The sequence below is a fragment of the Coffea arabica genome, chromosome 2e, assembly GCF_036785885.1.
Source record: "Coffea arabica cultivar ET-39 chromosome 2e, Coffea Arabica ET-39 HiFi, whole genome shotgun sequence".
NCBI classification, from domain to species: domain Eukaryota; kingdom Viridiplantae; phylum Streptophyta; class Magnoliopsida; order Gentianales; family Rubiaceae; genus Coffea; species Coffea arabica.
In genome coordinates this window covers 60,955,222-60,973,446 of record NC_092313.1, presented here as the reverse complement: position 1 = coordinate 60,973,446, position 18,225 = coordinate 60,955,222, and the positions used below count along the sequence as shown (strand labels likewise).

At 37.0% G+C, this 18,225-nt stretch overlaps 1 protein-coding gene across 1 annotated transcript; it reads left to right on the top strand.

Moving 5' to 3' along the window:
• Positions 1 to 3,047: 3,047 nt before the first annotated feature.
• On the top strand, positions 3,048 to 8,382 carry LOC113732609 (uncharacterized). The gene is made up of 2 exons (XM_072080644.1): positions 3,048 to 7,632; positions 7,719 to 8,382. Exon 1 carries the CDS (start codon positions 5,073 to 5,075, stop codon positions 5,943 to 5,945), a length of 873 nt encoding a protein of 290 aa, XP_071936745.1. The 5' UTR covers positions 3,048 to 5,072; the 3' UTR covers positions 5,946 to 7,632; positions 7,719 to 8,382.
• The last annotated feature ends 9,843 nt before the right edge of the window (positions 8,383 to 18,225 follow it).

Genomic DNA, 18,225 nt, shown 5'->3' with positions numbered 1-18,225 from the left:
CGCTTTCATTCCATCTCACTATTACTCCTCTAGTTTCTTGTCTAATTCGTATTAAATTTCCATGAATGTGAATCATGCTTGAATTTGAAATATTCTAATACACTTAACTATAAGGCAATCAATTAAACACTCCAAGTAGTCGATAATCCAACAAGATTGCATGATCAAATTTTCTAATGGTAATGTACGCAGTTAGGTATAAATTTTCGAGTTCTCACAACAATACTCTTACTAGAAATTCTTGGAAAGACTTTATTACCTACAAATACAAAAAAAAAAAAAAAAAATCATTGGAGGAAATGACAAAATGTAAATGGATATAAATCAAAATGGAAGGCAATGACAAAAAATAAAGTACATAAGGAGACACAAGAATTACTATAATATATGTCATACATGTTGGATACGATTTATGTCGTAGTTGTCAAAGAGAGAGAAAAAGAGGAGTGAATTTTACCGTAAATGTTGTTGTCTAATTAGTAAAGATAATTATGCATTAATAATTAGTAAAGTTTAAATTTGAAATGACACTTAATAGTTGACCAATTTTGAAATTGTTTCGGGCTTAATTGAAGTTGGACAAGTAATCACTCTAAAACCATCCGATTTAATGGTTTAACGATTGAACTGGATAATTTTGCCGATTTAACTTTAGTTGAATGGTTTTTCACTACGGCCAACTTGAATTGAATTAGTAACTAGTTGATGGCCCAACTGGTTTAACCGACAGATCCGAATTAAGTTTTCAAACAATGATGTAGAGAGCCAATTTAACCATATGCCTCCAACTTGCAATGATTACTCATCACTTCATTAATTATATTTATATCGTCACTTAATAAATTTTCAATCAAATTTTAAATTGGTCATAGTTAAATAGATTATTAAAGAGTCTTAGATGATTTTATATTATAATAGTGGATTAATGGTAAGTAATTTGTTCTTAGTTTGAAATTGTTTTTAAAAAATCTTTGGTTTACCAATTCACATTGGAAATCTCTTTTTTGGCATGTCTCATAAATCTAAAATCGTTCATGTGCTTTTTATTCTGACAATATAGGAACTATTAATCCATGAATACTGATAAGTGTCCTACCAAATAATCTTGAAGACACGTTATCCTGTGAGCTCCTCTTGCATGTTTTACACACGCATCCGAAGAACAATATACGGGGAAGAACCGAGAGTTTCCATTTAATTTTTCTTTTGACTTAGTATGGATTCATTTAGATTAGGTTTTTGGTACTTAAAATATTTGGCTACATTCATAATTTTTTGTTTTATGCCAGAACTATGCTGAAATGAGCTGCAAGAATCATTTTTGGTTCAATGAGGTTGCTTCAATGTTGATATTGATTCGAGCTTGGTTTTATTTCTGATTTTACTTTAGTTCACTTTTCTTTCTTTTGTAATAGCTGAAGAATGGTTCTGATTAGGGTAAAATACAGTATGCCCCTGTGGTATTGCCAAAAGATACAAAACCTCCCCTATTCCCATATAATCACTGTTAACTAAAGTGGAATTTGACCTTTAACTAGTTGTGTAACCTGTAAGTCGGGGTGCTAGTGAGCCAAATTACTTGCGAGCAGCTTGTGAGATGTTTGGTCAAATGCTTGGCTTCAACTTGGTTTGACCGAATTCGAGCTTGAGTAACTCGATACAAGAACCAAGTCGTGTTCAAGCCTCTCTTTGTGCTACTCGAGTGCTCGTCGAGTAGTTTGATTAATTTTATTATTTATATAATATATTTATTTTGATTATGAAATGACCAATAAGGGCTTATATTTTGAATAATTAATGCAAATTTTTGTATTTCAAGTTTTTGGAATACTCAAACTCGATAAGGATCGAGAACAATATCAAGTCTTATCGAGTCAAATTCGAATTTCAATTGTTCTTCCCTTGAGTCGAGTAGAGCTACATAAATTTCTGCTCGCTCGAGTCGAGCTCGAACTTGAGTAGGCTTGTTTACATTTTGAGTTCATGTTCGAGCATAACATTACTCAAATTCAACTAAACTTGTTATCACCCCTACCTATAAGTCGCATAAGACTTAATAAAAAATTTAAAAAGGGTAAAAAATAAAAAATTACTTGTGGTTAAGCTAACATACAGAAAAACTTCTCGTAGTTTCAAAACATAAATTTCGACACCTCATGATTTAAACTAAACTGAGAAGGCAACGAAAATTGTCAAAACTAATGTGTTCGAGGCACATGCACTTGTTTTCCAACTAGTGGTACTTGAAAACAATTTTTTATAATTAATGTTTAGTTGATATACCTATTCTATCCCTTACAGGAAAGCCCCCTATGGTTAACTCAACCTATAAAAATACCCTCTATAATTTCAAAACATACAAGCTGGATTTGATCCAAAACTTTTAGGAAATTTATTGAAAAGGGAGTTAAGTTTCTTGAGAGAAATGAATCACCGATCTTATGCACACTACTTTTGGTGCATGGTAAAAGTTTTAAATTTGGGTTTTTGCTATTATAATATTATTTTAGAAGATCTTTTTTAAGAATTTAAAGTAAGAATTTCAATACTTTTTCTTTGTATAAGGTGAACAAAAATTTTGCAAAATAGTTGATTATATTTTTCTCAAGCTCTCAAGTGGGCAGTAAAACTAAACTCTATGATACCAATATGAAACTTGTGAGTGTTCACAAAAAGCAAAAATAAAAATCATCGAGATCAAAAAACCATCAAAAGGGATGTTGTACTTTACATGTGCAATGGATGATTGCGGGTTTTTCTTGTGATCATGGTGTTATCTCATATACAAATATTAATCAAATCAAAACAACTGTTTTATGTGTGAAAGGGATGAATATTATATCTTTTGAAACCACAGGGGACTTTCTTGTAAGTTGGCTTAACCACAAGGGGCTTTTCTGCATTTTACCCTTATATATATACATATATATATATATATGTATGTATATATATATATATATATATTATTTTTATAATTTCATCTACCCACATTAGTTTTGACGATTTCCATTGCCTTTTTAATTTAATTCAAATCATGAGGTGTAAGATTATATGTGTTGAAACCACGAGAAGCTTGTCCATATATTTGCTTAACCATAGGTGTCTTTTTTTGTCTTTTACCCATTAACAAAATAGTCAATTATGGGATTGATGCCGCTCTTAAAAAAAAGCGGGATCAAATTCCATTTATTTTTTGTGCTCAAATTCCTTTGACTTAACTATCATGGGTGTCTTTACAAATTTAAATTTTTTGAAACATTTTAAAATTTTTAAAAATTATTCATCTTTCCTCTTCCTCCCAATCCTCCCTCTTCATCTCAACCACTTGCCACCACTGCCCGCCACCCACTGTTGCCTCTTTCTCTTCTCTCCTCCCTTCTCTCCTCCCTTCTCTCCTCCTCTTTCCCCTCCCTCATTCTCTCCCCCTTTCCCCTTCCCCCTCCTCCCTCCTCTCCCCTCCCCTCTTCCCCTATCCTATCCTCCCTTTCTCGCCCCTTCCTCACTCTTTCCCTCCTCTCCAGCAATTAGGTCTGGTTGCAAGACCAAATCTCATCCCTGCAACTAGATTCGGACCATCCAATCACCAAGGAGAGATCATTGGTTGCAACTGGATCTACTTGCCAGGGAGGAGAGGAAGAGAGAGAGAGAGAGGCGCAACATAAGGAGGAGAGGAGAGAGAGGAAGAGGGATAGAAAAAAGAGGAAAAGGATAAGGGAAGGAGAACTGGGGAGGGGCAGGGAATAAAAGGTAGTGGTAGCAAGTGGCGAAGGAGAAAGAAGGAGAAAGAGAGAGGTGGTGGTGGTGGTAGTGTATCAATGGTGCTTGTGTGGAGTAGAGAAAGAAGAAAGGAAAAACAAAAGAAAATAAAAAGAAAAGAAAGAAAAAAATTACTATCTGTTTGGGCATCCATTAAGATATATTTCAATTGTTAGTTTTTTCGAAGTATAAGATTAATTAAAGAAAGTGTACAAATGCAAGTGGATTAATTAGAAAAAATATATAAATGTAAGAGAAAGTGATAATTATAATGTGTATAAACATGGTACATTGGGCAACTGCTAATGAGTGTCCATAAGGCATATGTTAGAGAAATACAAAAAGCTGAAAAACTTAAATAAAAAAAAGAAGGGAGATTTGTAATTTTGGTCCCCAATCTATAGTGTATGCGCGGAATTAGTCCCCAATCTATTTCGAAAATCAATTTTGGTCCCCAATCTATTCAATTTTGCGCTAAAAGTGGACAATTGATGGAATTTCTTCAATTTCAACCAGAACCAAGTCACGTGAGATCACGTGCCGGCACCTAAAACCTCTTTTTCAATTTTTTTAATTTCTGAAACATGTTTTTTAATATTTTCAGCTTTCTCTTGCCTTTTGTCTTATTAAACAAAGACATGAAAGGCTAAAATTCACTAATCAAGGAGTGGAGCCCACCAAAAAGGTTGAAAATTAGAAAAAGAAACATTTGCTCTCGTATTTCTCAACCTTGGTCTCTTCTCTTCAGCAAAAGAACAACGAACCCTAAGAGTGAAAATCAAGAATCAAAACATGAAAAAATACGGAAAAATCTTGCCGAATTCAGTCAAGCTGAAGCTCCTCGTGGCTTTGCAAAGCAAAAATGGCAGCGAGACCTAAGAAAATGAACAAGCTGGCAGCACCTAATTATGGTATGTGATTTTGCCTTCTTTTTGTGATATATATGCACAATCGCCAACTATAATGTTAGAATATAGTGGAAAAGATGCTTTTGTACTTGGGGGGACAAAAAATCTGTAATTAAGGCTTTATTAATAACCAATCTTGAAAAAAACCCTACAAAAATTTGTCATTTGTGATGTGGTCCCATTGTGTCTCTAAACGGGCTCTTATCATGCTGGTTCATACTATACAATTGGGACTTATTTTACTACAATTGATGGTCATTGTCTTTGAATCTTTGCTAAAGTATGCATTTTTTATTGTCGGTTTGCTAGTTTTACTATTTCTGTCATCTAAATTATGGCCTGTGTTGTTTGTTTGTTGTTTTTGTTTCTTTTTTTTTAAATGTAGACAGTGATAGCACGGAAGTGACTATGAAGTGTCACTTATGGGGAGAATATGAAACTGAACCTGATGTTCATTATGAGGGAGGTGAATTAAGGGTGTTTGATCATGTAGAGGTCACAGGTATAAGCCTTTTTGCAATGGATAGAATGTTAGAAAGTCAGATTGGAGCTATAGGTGAAAAGAAGTACCACATTTTGATAGAGGAACATGGCTTCCGTTTGTTAAAGCATGATAGAGAAATGCATGCCTATTGTGTTGATCAATTTGAGTATGGAAGGGTAGTTGATTTGTACATAGAAGTTTCTTTTAGTGAGTTATTAGCATCACAATGGGGGTCTGATGTTGATGATGAAGATTTTGAATTAGAAGATGAAGATGATGAATCTGATAGTAAATATATAGAGGGTTCTGATTCTAGAGAATTCTCAGGAAAAGATTCAGATTATGAGCAAAATTCTGATGACAATGATAATAAAGAAAATGTTGATTATAATTTAGAATGGTTAGGGGTAGAAAATCACAGGAAAGAGCAGCTTAAGAGGAATGAAAAAAAGGAATGTGTAGAGGAAACTAGGGGACAAACGGTGAGTAATTCTGATACTGATGATGACAACTCCGACATAGATGTTGCACCAGATTCAGGTTCAGATATTGATAGTCTCCAAGGTTCAGATAAAGAGGGTCATTCAAGACCCCCTATGTATGACCCCAAGGATGCAGATAACCCCAAACTTGAAATTAGGCAGGTATTTACCACATTCAAGGAGTTTAAAGAGGCAGTTAGAACCTGGAATATCAAGCGGGGTAGACCATTTAAATTTATCAAGAGTGACACCATTAGAATTAGGGCAATTTGTCCTAAAAAAGATGTGACTGGTGCATATATGCTAGGAAGATGAAAGGTGATGGCAGATTGAAAGTTAGAACATTCCAGCAGAAGTACAAGTGTGGGTTTTCATATCATAACAAGAGTGTCAAATCTGGGTGGGTTGGCAGAAAATATGTTAACACATTTAGAGAGAATCCCAAGATGGATTATGCTAGCTTCAAAATCCTGGTAATGAAAGAGAACAAGTGCTATTTGAGTAGACATCAAGGCTATAGAGCTAAAAAAATTGGCAAGGAGTTGGCCCAAGGTAGTGATGTGGACCAGTACAATAAATTGTCCAAGTATATCAATGAAATCTTGAGAAGTAACCCAGATAGTACTGTAGTAATGAAGGTGGCAGAAGACTACTGTGATTCAGTCACCAAACAAGGAAATTTTCAAAGATTGTACATGTGCTTTGCTGGGGTGAAAAAAGGATTTTTAGATGCTTGCAGACCTGTGTTTGGATTAGATGGGACATTTCTCAACGGTGCAGCTGGTGGAGTATTACTGACAGCAGTTGGAGTTGATCCAAATAATGGTTTGTATCCAATTGCTTATGCAGCAACTGAGGGAGAAACTAAGGATTCCTGGATTTGGTTTCTTACTTTACTTAAGGAGGATCTAAAAATTGAAAAAGATGATGAATGAACCATAATGAGTGACAAGCAGAAGGGCATAATTCAGACATGTGAAACAGTTTTTCCAGGGGCTGATCATAGATTTTGTGTGAAGCATATGCAAAGCAATATGGTAGCTGCTGGATTCAAAGGGACAGCCATGAGACAAGCTCCATGGAAAGCAGCTAAGGCAACTACTCGTACACAATATATAAGAAGAATGGAAGCCATATCAGAATTGGATATTGATGCAATTAAGTGGTTAGAGGACAAGAATCCACCAGAGTGGAATAGATCACACTTCTGAACATTCCCTATATGTGATATGTTGTTGAATAACATATGTGAATCATTTATCAGCAAAATATTAGATGCCAGGGAAGGGTCCATTGTTGTCATAATGGAGGCATTGAGGCATTTTGTCATGCAAAGAATGCAAGAAAATAGAAATAGAGCTAGGGAAAAGTGGAGTAAATTTGATTTCTGTCCAAAAATTAGAAAAAGGATGAGGGTCAATATTGACAAGGCAACTTACTATGTGCCTTACAAATCAAACGATGTCAGTTTTGAACTTGCTTATCCTTATGGTGAAAAGTGGGCAGTCAATATTGAGGATAGGACTTGCTCATGCAGGAAATGGGATTTGACAGGGATACCATGTGCTCATGCAATTTCAGCTTTGTGGATGCTATGAAGGACCCTATGTAGTACATTGATGACTGTTATAGTGTTGAAACGTATCTTAAGTGTTATGACCCTTGCATTTTACCTGTGAATGAAAAGCATGAGTGGGAAGATGTAGATGTTCAGGCACCCCTGCCACCAACTTATGGAAGAACACCAGGAAAACCAAAGAAACAGAGGAGAAAATCTGCTGATGAGATACAGCAAACAAAAGAGCAGGGCAAGAAAGTGAGGAGATTTGGTCAAATCTGTAAATGCTCATTCTGTGGTGAGCAAGGTCATAACACACGGACATGTAAGCTTAGAGAGGAAGCAGGTGTTGCAGCCAGTCAAAATAATAAACAGGGGCAGGAAACACAAGCAAATCAGGATATGAATCTCTCACAACTAGATGACATGATAGTAGATAACTCTGTAAGTAATAATTCCTAATTTGTGTAAATAGATATACCTGTGTTTGTAACATTGTAGCAGCTAATGCATTTTATGCTTTGTTGCAGGTCAGGGGCAACACTTCAAATGCAAAAAAGACAAGAACAAAAACATCAAGAAAATCTGTTGTAATTTTATTACTTAATGTACATTTAGTTATTGTTTCTTGTGAGTTCAATATTTAGTGGTTAAATGCTGATGTATTGCCGGGAAATGGCACCAAACGAAGTGCAAAGCAAATAGATTCATCACAGAACAACCCAGCAACTAGAGATGACAACATAATATCTTCTGCCCCTACTGCTCAACCAAACCTGCATGAAGCTTTTGGGATCCTAGAAAATTTTGTGGTACATTGCAGTCAACCAGTTGGCCAAGGAGGATCTGTACCTTTTAGGATCAAAGATGTTCAAATCCACCTTACAATGACAAAGGGAAAGCCAACATCAACTAACTGATAATCTTGTACCTAGCTTAATGTTGCTAGTCAGCACCTTTTGGATGGTTGTGTTGCTGAATTTGAAATATTTTATTGTCAGATTAGTAGCTTTTGTACATTAGTATTTGGAACTCATGTATCTTGAGAACAAGCCAGCTACCATATTGCTCATTTTCAAGTTTGTAATCATTTCTGGCAAATGACAAAACAATGTCTATTTGATGGTTGTAATGAATTCTGAATGTATCTTTTGTACATTGGTTCCAAGTTAGCAATGAATTCTTCTTTTATCTTTTGGTATGTTACCATTTGTTTTGTTTTACAATCCAGCATTACATATGATGTTCAGGTTTTATAGTAGCTTACTTTCACATTTTGAAGCTGTGTTTTCATTCTATTTTCTGGTGGTTCTGGATTCTGGAAATTATCATAAATAGGAGCTTCAAGTTTTATATAGGATTCTAGGCAGGGAAACGCCTTTATTTGAGCAATGGGATGGTGGTTGTGAATGTATGCTTCTAGTTGTGGATGACTTGGATGAATTGAATTCCTATTATTCTTCCATGTTTCTTTACATCTGCAATGCAAGGATTGCAGTGAATTTCCTACTCTGATTTTTGGGACTATTTAATCCAATGGTATGTAACCCATGTTCATGCATAAATTGGAAATTACGTATGTGCTCTTTCAAGCCAGGATTCATGATTTGGCTATCAAATGATTCTTTCATTCAACCTCTCAAATTGAATTCATTTTCCGAGGATAACTCAACATCCAGTTAACTTGTAAATGAACTGTAAAAACACAACTAAGTGATGGCAGATTGGAACATCCAATATATTCATTCATTCAAAATAAACAGAATGTACTAGCCTAAGAGTAGATTACAACTTACACATTCTGTGACGCCTCCACTTCTCCCAAGGGCGAACCCAAGGGTATCCGTGGGACGTCTATCCAACTTTTGTCAGGACTCAAATCAATTCAATTCAACCTTAACGATACATACCAAATTAATACAAGTCTAAATAAAGAAAAGTCGCTTCCTTAACCGAATATCCAAATCTTACATCAGATTCTCAAAAGATACATCAAATTCCAAAATACAACCATTAAAAGTCGGCTAAATAATTACAACCAAAATTCCAATTAAAAACATAACCTAGTCGGCTTTTCATAATCTTCCAATCCACCTGTTAAGGAAAACAAACTAATGGAATAAGCCAATACTCAGTGAGGCCAAGAAACACACATGCAAGCATGTTGTCCAAGTAACAATCCCATTTAACGAATAAACAGTAATATTCAAGTAAATAACAATTCGGCCGAGAAAAAGTAAACAGAAAGAATTCAAGGATATAAGAGCTCTCAGGAGCTATTTTCCACTTGCATGATCTCCCCATTAAATCAAGTTTATACACGTTTCTCATGGCTCACCAAACTTCTCGACCGTGCCCATGCCGGCTCGAGTTGCAAGGTCGGCCAATGAGATTTGGGCGTCCTCCACTAGTATCACTAGGAGTCGAGGAGATTCACTCCAATCGACTTATGCAGCCATAGCATAATTAATCATTGAAACACTTCACTTAATTCACTTAACAAGTCATTTCAAGTAGTTCAAGTATACTTCACGTAAATATTCATTTCAAGTATTTCATGTCAAGTAATTCAAATACACTTCACTTTAATGAGAACGAGTGCGGTAAAGTACACACTCGACTCAACATTTTAAAAATACTCAATTTTCAATAACAATTAAACACGTAACACGTTTTCACACACTTGACACTCACCTAGTCAAAATGAGAGAGTGGTACTCAATTCAAGTGTTTAAGCGTCCGTTGTGAGGTCCTCTTGAAGGTCCCCTTCAATGCCTGAGTAAACAATAATTATCTATCACACACTATCGCTTAAGACCCCCCAATTATCAAGGAAGATTGTACTCTTGTACAATCTAGGAAAATATCATGACAATAAGCCATAATTATTCGTAAATCGGGGCTCAAAAGTAGGGCTTAATAATACAAGGAAAAATTGATTTTCATCTTTGAAATCAAGTGTAAAACGGTCAAGCAATATCGAAGGGTAGTGAAGAGTTTCTAAAAACTCAATTCACTTCAAGTTCAAAAATTCCAGATTTAAGGTGCAATTTTTGAAAAATCATATCTCACTCTCCATAGGTCCAAAATTAGAAACTTAGTACCGTTGTAAACTACTTCCAAAGTACTAAAAGTTTCTAGAAGACACTTTTCCATGATTCTAAATGGAAGACACTCAAATTTCAGCTTAAATCTACAGACATGCACTTCCAAGACAGATTTGGGGTTGGTTTTTGGTAAACTTTAGAAATTCGACAAAATTCACAGAATGTGAACTAGCCTCTAAAATTTGAAACTCAATTAGAGTTACAATCGAAGTTTAAAACACAATAAACGGAACAAGAATCGGAGTTTTGAGCGCCAAGATATAGCAGCTCAAAGTTGGTTCAAAATGAAGACCATTGGGCAATTTTTTAGATTTGAAACATAAATTTTGAGACAACAGTTGGGCATCGAAATGGACTTGGAATGGCACCAAATTTGGTATGATTACACTACTATATAAGGGCTACACCTCTGCCAAATTTCATACAAAAATTCGTACGGGAAGCAGTTAACAAGACCACTAAAGTTTCAAGAATTTCCAAGGTAATTCTGCCTTATGTTTCCATTTTCCTTTTTTCGAATCTTTGGCCAATGAAATCATCTCAAACATGGTTCATTTATGAAGAAAAAGTCTAAGAAGCATCCAACATACATTTGGTAGGTGATTAACACCAAAAGTTTCAAAATAACAAGTCTCAATTCGAGCTAAGCCATTCGGCTAGCCAAAACTAGGGTTTTCTATCACTGATGCAGTTCTGTAATTTGGCCATAACTCAGTCAATTCAACTTGGAATTAGGCATGGTTGGTGGCTTTGGAAACTACATTCATAAGCCTACAATTTATCAGAAGAAAACAGAACAGGTAACTCAAATTCAAGCAACAAATCCTAGCACATCACTGACCCTCGAGCAGAGCAACAAAACAGAACAGGTAACTTTGGTGAACTAGTACGGCTCACTCACTTCGAATAAGGAAATGTATTTTATACCGTTTGAAAACTGGAAGTGTCTAGTTTCAAATGCCGCAAACGGCACTTGATTTCGACATCGGAGTAAAGAGTTATGATCGTTCAAAGTTCACTGCCAAAGAACCCCTGTTACGCGAATTCCAGTTTTGTTCTTGTCCAAAACTCAACTTTTCTTAACCAAAACAAGTAATTTTTTGTGGAAACTTTCCACACAACCTAAACAACATATCTACAACAAATTCAAGATCATTTGACTACAAAAAAAATCACACCAAGTGCTCTGTAAAAACAGGGCAGAATTCGGCCCTTTCTCGTGCAAGTTTTCCTTTGATTTTCTTTCCACTTTTCAACTTATATCCACTAGTTTAATACTTAATCAACATAAATAACACCCAAAATCATCATATCAGTCCAACATATCCATTATGGGATTTCATAGAGCCCACTCAAATGATTTCCAACAAAATAAAGATACCCACATGAAGCTACAAGCTTCCAAGTGAAATCTAACTCACTAGAATCAAGTTTCAAATGTTGGATGATTTACTATCTCTTGGTTGATGAAACTCAGAAATTTCGGCCACCAAGAGCTCCAAGAAAATCATGGAAATGATGCTCTCTTCCTAGTCCAAATGAGTCTCCAAGTTGTTGTGAGTTTGTGTAGTGAATTTGGAGTGAAAAGGTGCAAGAAAATGAAGTGAGATGATGAAGGGTTTTGGCCTTCTTCCTCCTTGGAGTTTTCGGCCAGCAAGGGTAAGGAGAGAGAGTGTGAAATCTGATGAAGGAAGCTTCTCATGGAAGCTTGGTAGTTGTAGTTCAAATTTTACACAAAAGTCAACTCTCAATAGTGCGTATATGCGCGCGTTTCATGCCCGATTCCTCTCGGGTTTGTTTCACTGGTGCACTAAACCTCTAATGCACTTTCTTTAACACTATTATTATTCACTCTTAGTAGTCTAACAATAATTTTCTAAAGTCCCTCAATTAATCGCGCGCGCGAAAACGCGAACTTCCGACTTATGCGCGATAAAATGAAATTTCTAAGAAATTCTTGTAACGATAGTATAACTAACTAACACTTTGGTAATTAATCATGAAAATAACTATTTTAGGGTAAACCAATAAATAAGTGAATAAATCGATAAAATAAATAAATAAAATAAAATAAAATACCGAGTCCTCACATCCTCTCCCCCTTAAGAGAATTTCGTCCTCGAAATTATACCTTGATTTGAGAATAGGTTTGGGTATTTTCCTCGAATCTCTTCTTCAACTTCCCAGGTTGTTTCCTCTAGTCTATGGTTCCTCCAAAAAACTTTCACCAACGGAATCTGCTTGTTTCTCAATTTTTTCACCTTACGATCTAGAAGCTTGATCGGTTTCTCCTCATAGGTCAGCGCCTCATCAATTTCAATATTTTCCGGTTGCAAGTTATGAGAAGGGTCTGGATGATATTTCTTAAGTATGGACACGTGAAAAACATTGTGGATGCGAGATAAACTTGGTGACAATTCCAACTTATAGGCCACATTTCCTACACATTGGATAATCTTGTACGGCCCTACGAATCTCAGTTGTAACTTCTTTCTTTTTCCAGACATTAAACTTCCTTTCAGAGGAGTAATTTTAAGAAAAACCTGATCTTCAACCGCATTCTAATTCCTTCCTTCGGTTGTCTGCATAACTCTTCTGACGACTTTGTGCGGTTTGAATCCTCTGGCCCATCAACTTCACTTTTTCGTTCGCCTCCTCAATCCAAGGCACTGTAGTCGGGTTTAAGATTTTTCGTTCACCTACTTCATCCCAACAAATCGGAAACCTATACTTCCGACCATAAAGTGCTTCGTACGGGACCATTTGAATAGAAGAGTGAAAGCTATTGTTATAGGCGAATTCCACCAATGTCAAAAACTTACTCCAACTCTCTCCAAAATCTAAAACACAAGTTCTCAATATGTCCTCAAGGGTTTGAATCGTCCTCTCAGACTGTCCATCGGTCTGGGGATGGTAAGTAGTACTAAAATTCAATTTAGTCCCCAACACTTCTTGCATGTTTTGCCAAAATCTTGAAACAAATCTAAGGTATCTATCTGACACAATACTTACAGGTATCCCGTGTAATCTGATAATCTCATCCAAGTATAACTTAGCTAACTTCTCCAATTGGTATTTTATACTAATCGGCAGAAAATGAGCCGATTTGGTCAATCTATTCACTATTACCCAAATGGCATCATGACCTCTCTGGGTTCTAGGTAACCCTGATACAAAATCCATGGTGATGTTTTCCCATTTCTATTCTGGTATCTCTAAAGGTTGCAAAAGTCCTAATGGTTTCTGATGTTCAGCTTTGACCTGTTGACAAACCAAACAGGTATGGACAAATGGAGCAATTTCCTTTTTCATGCTCTCCCACCAATACAAACTCTTCAAGTTTTGGTACATTTTATTCCCTCCAGAGTGTACCGTAAATTTCGATCGGTGTGCCTCTTCCAAGATTTTCTTCTTAAGTCCTTCATCCTTTGGCACTACTATCCGATTCCGAAACCTCAATATACCAATCGTTCCCAAATTAAAATCCGGCTTTTCTCCCTTTTTGACTTTCTCCAACCACTTTTGCACTTCAGTGTCTTTTTCCTGGGTCTCCTTGATACATTCCAACAAAGTGGAATTCACTACAATATTCCCAAAAATTACTTTCCTCAGTTCAAGTCTAGGGTTCCATACACTAACCTCCTCCAACAAGTGCATTTCTTTAATCATCAATCCTGCCACTTGTACTTGATGACTCAAAGTATCGGCCACTACATTGCCTTTTCCTGGATGGTACTTTATCGTGCAATCATATTCTTCCAAAAATTCCATCCACCTACGTTGTCTCAAATTTAGCTCCTTTTGAGAAAATAAATACTTAAAACTTTTGTAGTCAGTGAAAACCTCAAACGTTACTCCATAAAGGTAATGCCTCTATTTCTTTAAAGCAAACACTACAGTCGCTAATTTCAAATCATGAGTTGGGTAATTTCCTTCATGTGATTTTAACTTCCTAGAGGCATACGCTATCACTTTCTCATTTTGCATTAATACGCATCCCAAGCCTTCCTTGGAAGTATCTGTGTAGACCACAATGCTATTTTTCCCATTCGATAGAGCTAATACGGGTGCCATTGTCAAGCGTCTTTTCAACTCTTGAAAACTCTCTTCACACTTAGGATTCCATATAAACTTCTCACTCTTCTTAGTTAACTCAGTCATGGGTCCAGCAATTTTAGAAAAATTCTTGATAAATATCCGATAATACCCTATTAATCCTATAAAATTTTGAAACTTAGTAGGGTTTTCCGGTCGCTTCTATTTAGAAACCGCTTCAATTTTGGTTAGATCTACTTTAACCCCGTCCTTAGAAATTATATGACCCAAGAATGTCATTTCTTTCAATCAAAACTCACACTTGCTAAACTTAGCATACAACTGATGTTCCCTCAAGGTTTGTAAAACAATTCTCAAGTGCTTCTCGTGATCCTCCGCAGTTTTAGAGTACACCAATATATCATCAATAAATACCACCACAAATTGGTCCAGATAAGGTTTAAAGACCCTGTGCATCAAATCCATAAAACCAGCAAGTGCATTGGTCAATCTAAATGGCATTACTGCAAATTCAAAGTGTCCATTCCCCGAATTAAAAGCAGTTTTGGGTATATCCTTCTCCAAAATCCTCAATTGATAGTAACCATATCTCAAATCCAATTTCGAGAATACTACCGCCCCTTGCAATTGGTCAGATAATTCATCAATATGAAGCAATGGGTACTTATTCTTAATAGCGACATCATTCAAGCCTCGGTAATCTATGCACAGTCTTAAACTCCTATCTTTTTTCTTAACAAATAAGACTGGGGCTCCGCACGGTAAATCACTCTCCTTTATAAAATTCCGCTCCAATAAATTCTATAATTGCAATTTCAACTCTTTCAATTCAGTTGGAGCCATTCTATACGGTGTCTTAGAGATAGATGCCACTCCCGGAGTCACATCAATCTTAAAAGCTATATTTCTTTTTGGGGATAAAGATTCTAACTTTTCAGGAAAGACATCCGGATACTCTTTCACTACAGGCATGTCCTCCAGTCTTACTTTATCACTAGGAGTGCTGATAAGAAAAGCTAAGTATCCCTGAACTCCCTTACTTAACATTTTCCTAACTCGAATCCCTGAGATCAGTACAGATGAGACTAACCTACCCCTTACATCCAATTTCAGGATTGCCTCTCCCAAAATGCACAATTCTATTGTTTTCATCTTACAGTTCAACTGAACATTATAACGGGCTAACCAGTCCATTCCTAGGATCACATCATACCCCTTAATCACTAAACCCATCAGATCGGCCAGTAATTTCCGTTCTCCAAACCATATCTCACAATCCTTATACACCAAATTAGCTAGTAAACTTTGATCTCCAGTAGATGTTCTAACCTTTAAATCATAAAGGTAACTTAATTGATTTCAACTCTATTCCACTCATGAAATTAGGGTTTACAAAAGAATGCGTTGCACCTGAGTCAATTAAAATCTTAGCTAAACGGTGAAAAATAGGGATCGTACCTTCTACCACCTCAGTTGCATCGGGAATCTGTTGATGATCCAGAGCATAAATCATAGCCGGTACTGTAGGTCGACATCCTCCAGCACTAGTCTGCTTAGAGGTTGACTTTTCTGGTCTTTGAGTGCTACCTCCTATTTTTGGCGCCTTCGGACAACTCGCGAGTTGATGTTCAGCGCTACCACAGAACAAACATTTCCCAGACTTTTTCCAACAATCATTCTCTAAGTGGTTGGGTTTACCACAGTAACCACAAGTAACTTGCGGTATCACTACCGAACCACTAGAAGGCACTCCTCTCGCCTATCTTCAGTATAGTCTAAGGCGGTGAATATGTTGGTTATTCTCTCCAACCAATTCTCCGCTATCTCAGGATCAGGTTCACCAGTGAATTTAGACGGGTTAAATTTCAAGAACCTCTCCAAGGCTTTATCTTCCCTTCCATCCTGACCCCTAAGTTGGTTAAGTGGTCCTGGACCCTGTCTCTCAGCTAACCGTTCAAGGGTATCAATCATCCTATTAATGGCAGTAACCAATTGATTACCCTCTAAATTTTCTTGTCCCTGAGTCGGCTCAGTTGCCGATCCCTGATCATCTCCTTGAGGTTGGGTTTGCCTAAACCCTCACCCACGACCTCGACCTCTCCTTCGTCCGTCCATAATTCTAATGGTGTCTAGTGCAAAAATAAAAGTGATTACGCGAGAAAATACTCAAAACAAGAGCCAATCGAGAAACATTGGAAATAACAATAATTTACATTCATTAACACTTCAAAATTCATACAATTAACAAATCATGGGGGAATCTTAAAAATATAGCACACAGGTACCACGAAAGTACTTTTAGTCACATACGACTAAAGTAAAGTCAAGTACCTCAAAAGTAGGCCACACAGTCATACAAAAATACAATGGATTTAGCACTAGCATCATCCCAGCTAATTCTAACTACATCAGTCAAAAGGTCGGTCACTCTAAAGCTAGTTCTCAGGGGCTATCAGGTGGAACCTCCTCCTCAGGGTCCTCCTCTGGATCCTCCTCCTGAACTGGCCTCTAGACAACCTCCATCACCTCATCTATCAGTATAGTGGCATTGGTCATGATCCCGGAAGCCCGATCACGGAGCTCCTCACCTATCCTAATAGGTCGAGCCCTAACTCTCTGAAACTCATCACGGGTGACCTCAGCCGTAGCCACCTCGCCTGCCAAAGTCTCCTCCAACTCAGCAATCCTAGCACTCTGAGCATTCACCATAATGCTCAGCTCCTCTACCTCCTGGAGCAGATCTCGGTTGGCAGCCACCAACTGACGGCGCTCATCATCAAGAGCAAATACAAGGTGGTTCGGGTAAGCATGTGTCCTCCTACAGACACATCTGGGGAACCTAGTAGAGGGTGAGTAGCGTACACGAGTTCCTCCGTCCTGTGCGCTATAGTAAATAGATCTAAGAGACTCTACATGGCCATTAACATGGCCATTACTATCAGCAGCAGGTCCTCCGTTCCCATTCTCCATCCCTGCAAAACAACCACAATTTCTAGATTAGAAACTTAAAGTTACGAATTTGCTCAAATATAACTTAGGGTATGACTAAGTCATCTCATCTCAAATCTTAAGGGTAAAGTCCCTAACACACCTCCCAATTAGGTCTCTAACCTAGCACTTTGATACCAACTGTGACGCCACCACTTCTCCCAAGAGCAAACCCAAGGGTATCCGCGGGACGCCTGCCCGGCTATTGCCAGGACTCAAATCAATTCAATTCAAGCTTAACGATACATACCAAATTAATACAAGTCTAAATAAAGAAAAGTCGCTTCCTTAACCGAATATCCAAATCTTACATCAGGTTCTCAAAAGATACATCAAGTCCCAAAATACAACCATTAAAAGTCGACTAAATAATTACAACAAAAATTCCAATTAAAAACATAACCTAGTCGACTTTTCATAATCTTTCAATCCACATGTTAAGGAAAACAAACTAATGGAATGATCCAATACTCAGTGAGGCCAAGAAACACACATGCAAGCACGTTGTCCAAGTAACAATCCCATTTAACGAATAAACAGTAATATTCAAGTAAATAACAATCGGGCGAGAAAAAGTAAACAGAAACAATTCAAGAATATAAGAGCTCTCAGGAGCTATTTTCCACTTGCACAATCAAGAACCTCCACGAGTTGACACTCCGTCAATCAGGTAAGTTATAATCCGTAGAACTTCACTTACTCGTTCCCTGATCACCATTACATGCCCCTGTACCGAGCCCGCCTGTCTTTTATATAAGGCGATACTACTCGAATATACCAAGCAAGATCTCCCCATTAGATCAAGTTTATACACGTTTCTCATGGCTCACCAAGCTTCTCGACCGTGCCCATGCCGGCTCGAGTTGCAAGATCGGCTGATGAGATT

Coding starts and splice junctions, on each gene's coding strand:
- LOC113732609 (XM_072080644.1), top strand. CDS start 5,073: ATGAAGTGTCACTTATGGGGAGAATATGAAACTGAACCTGATGTTCAT.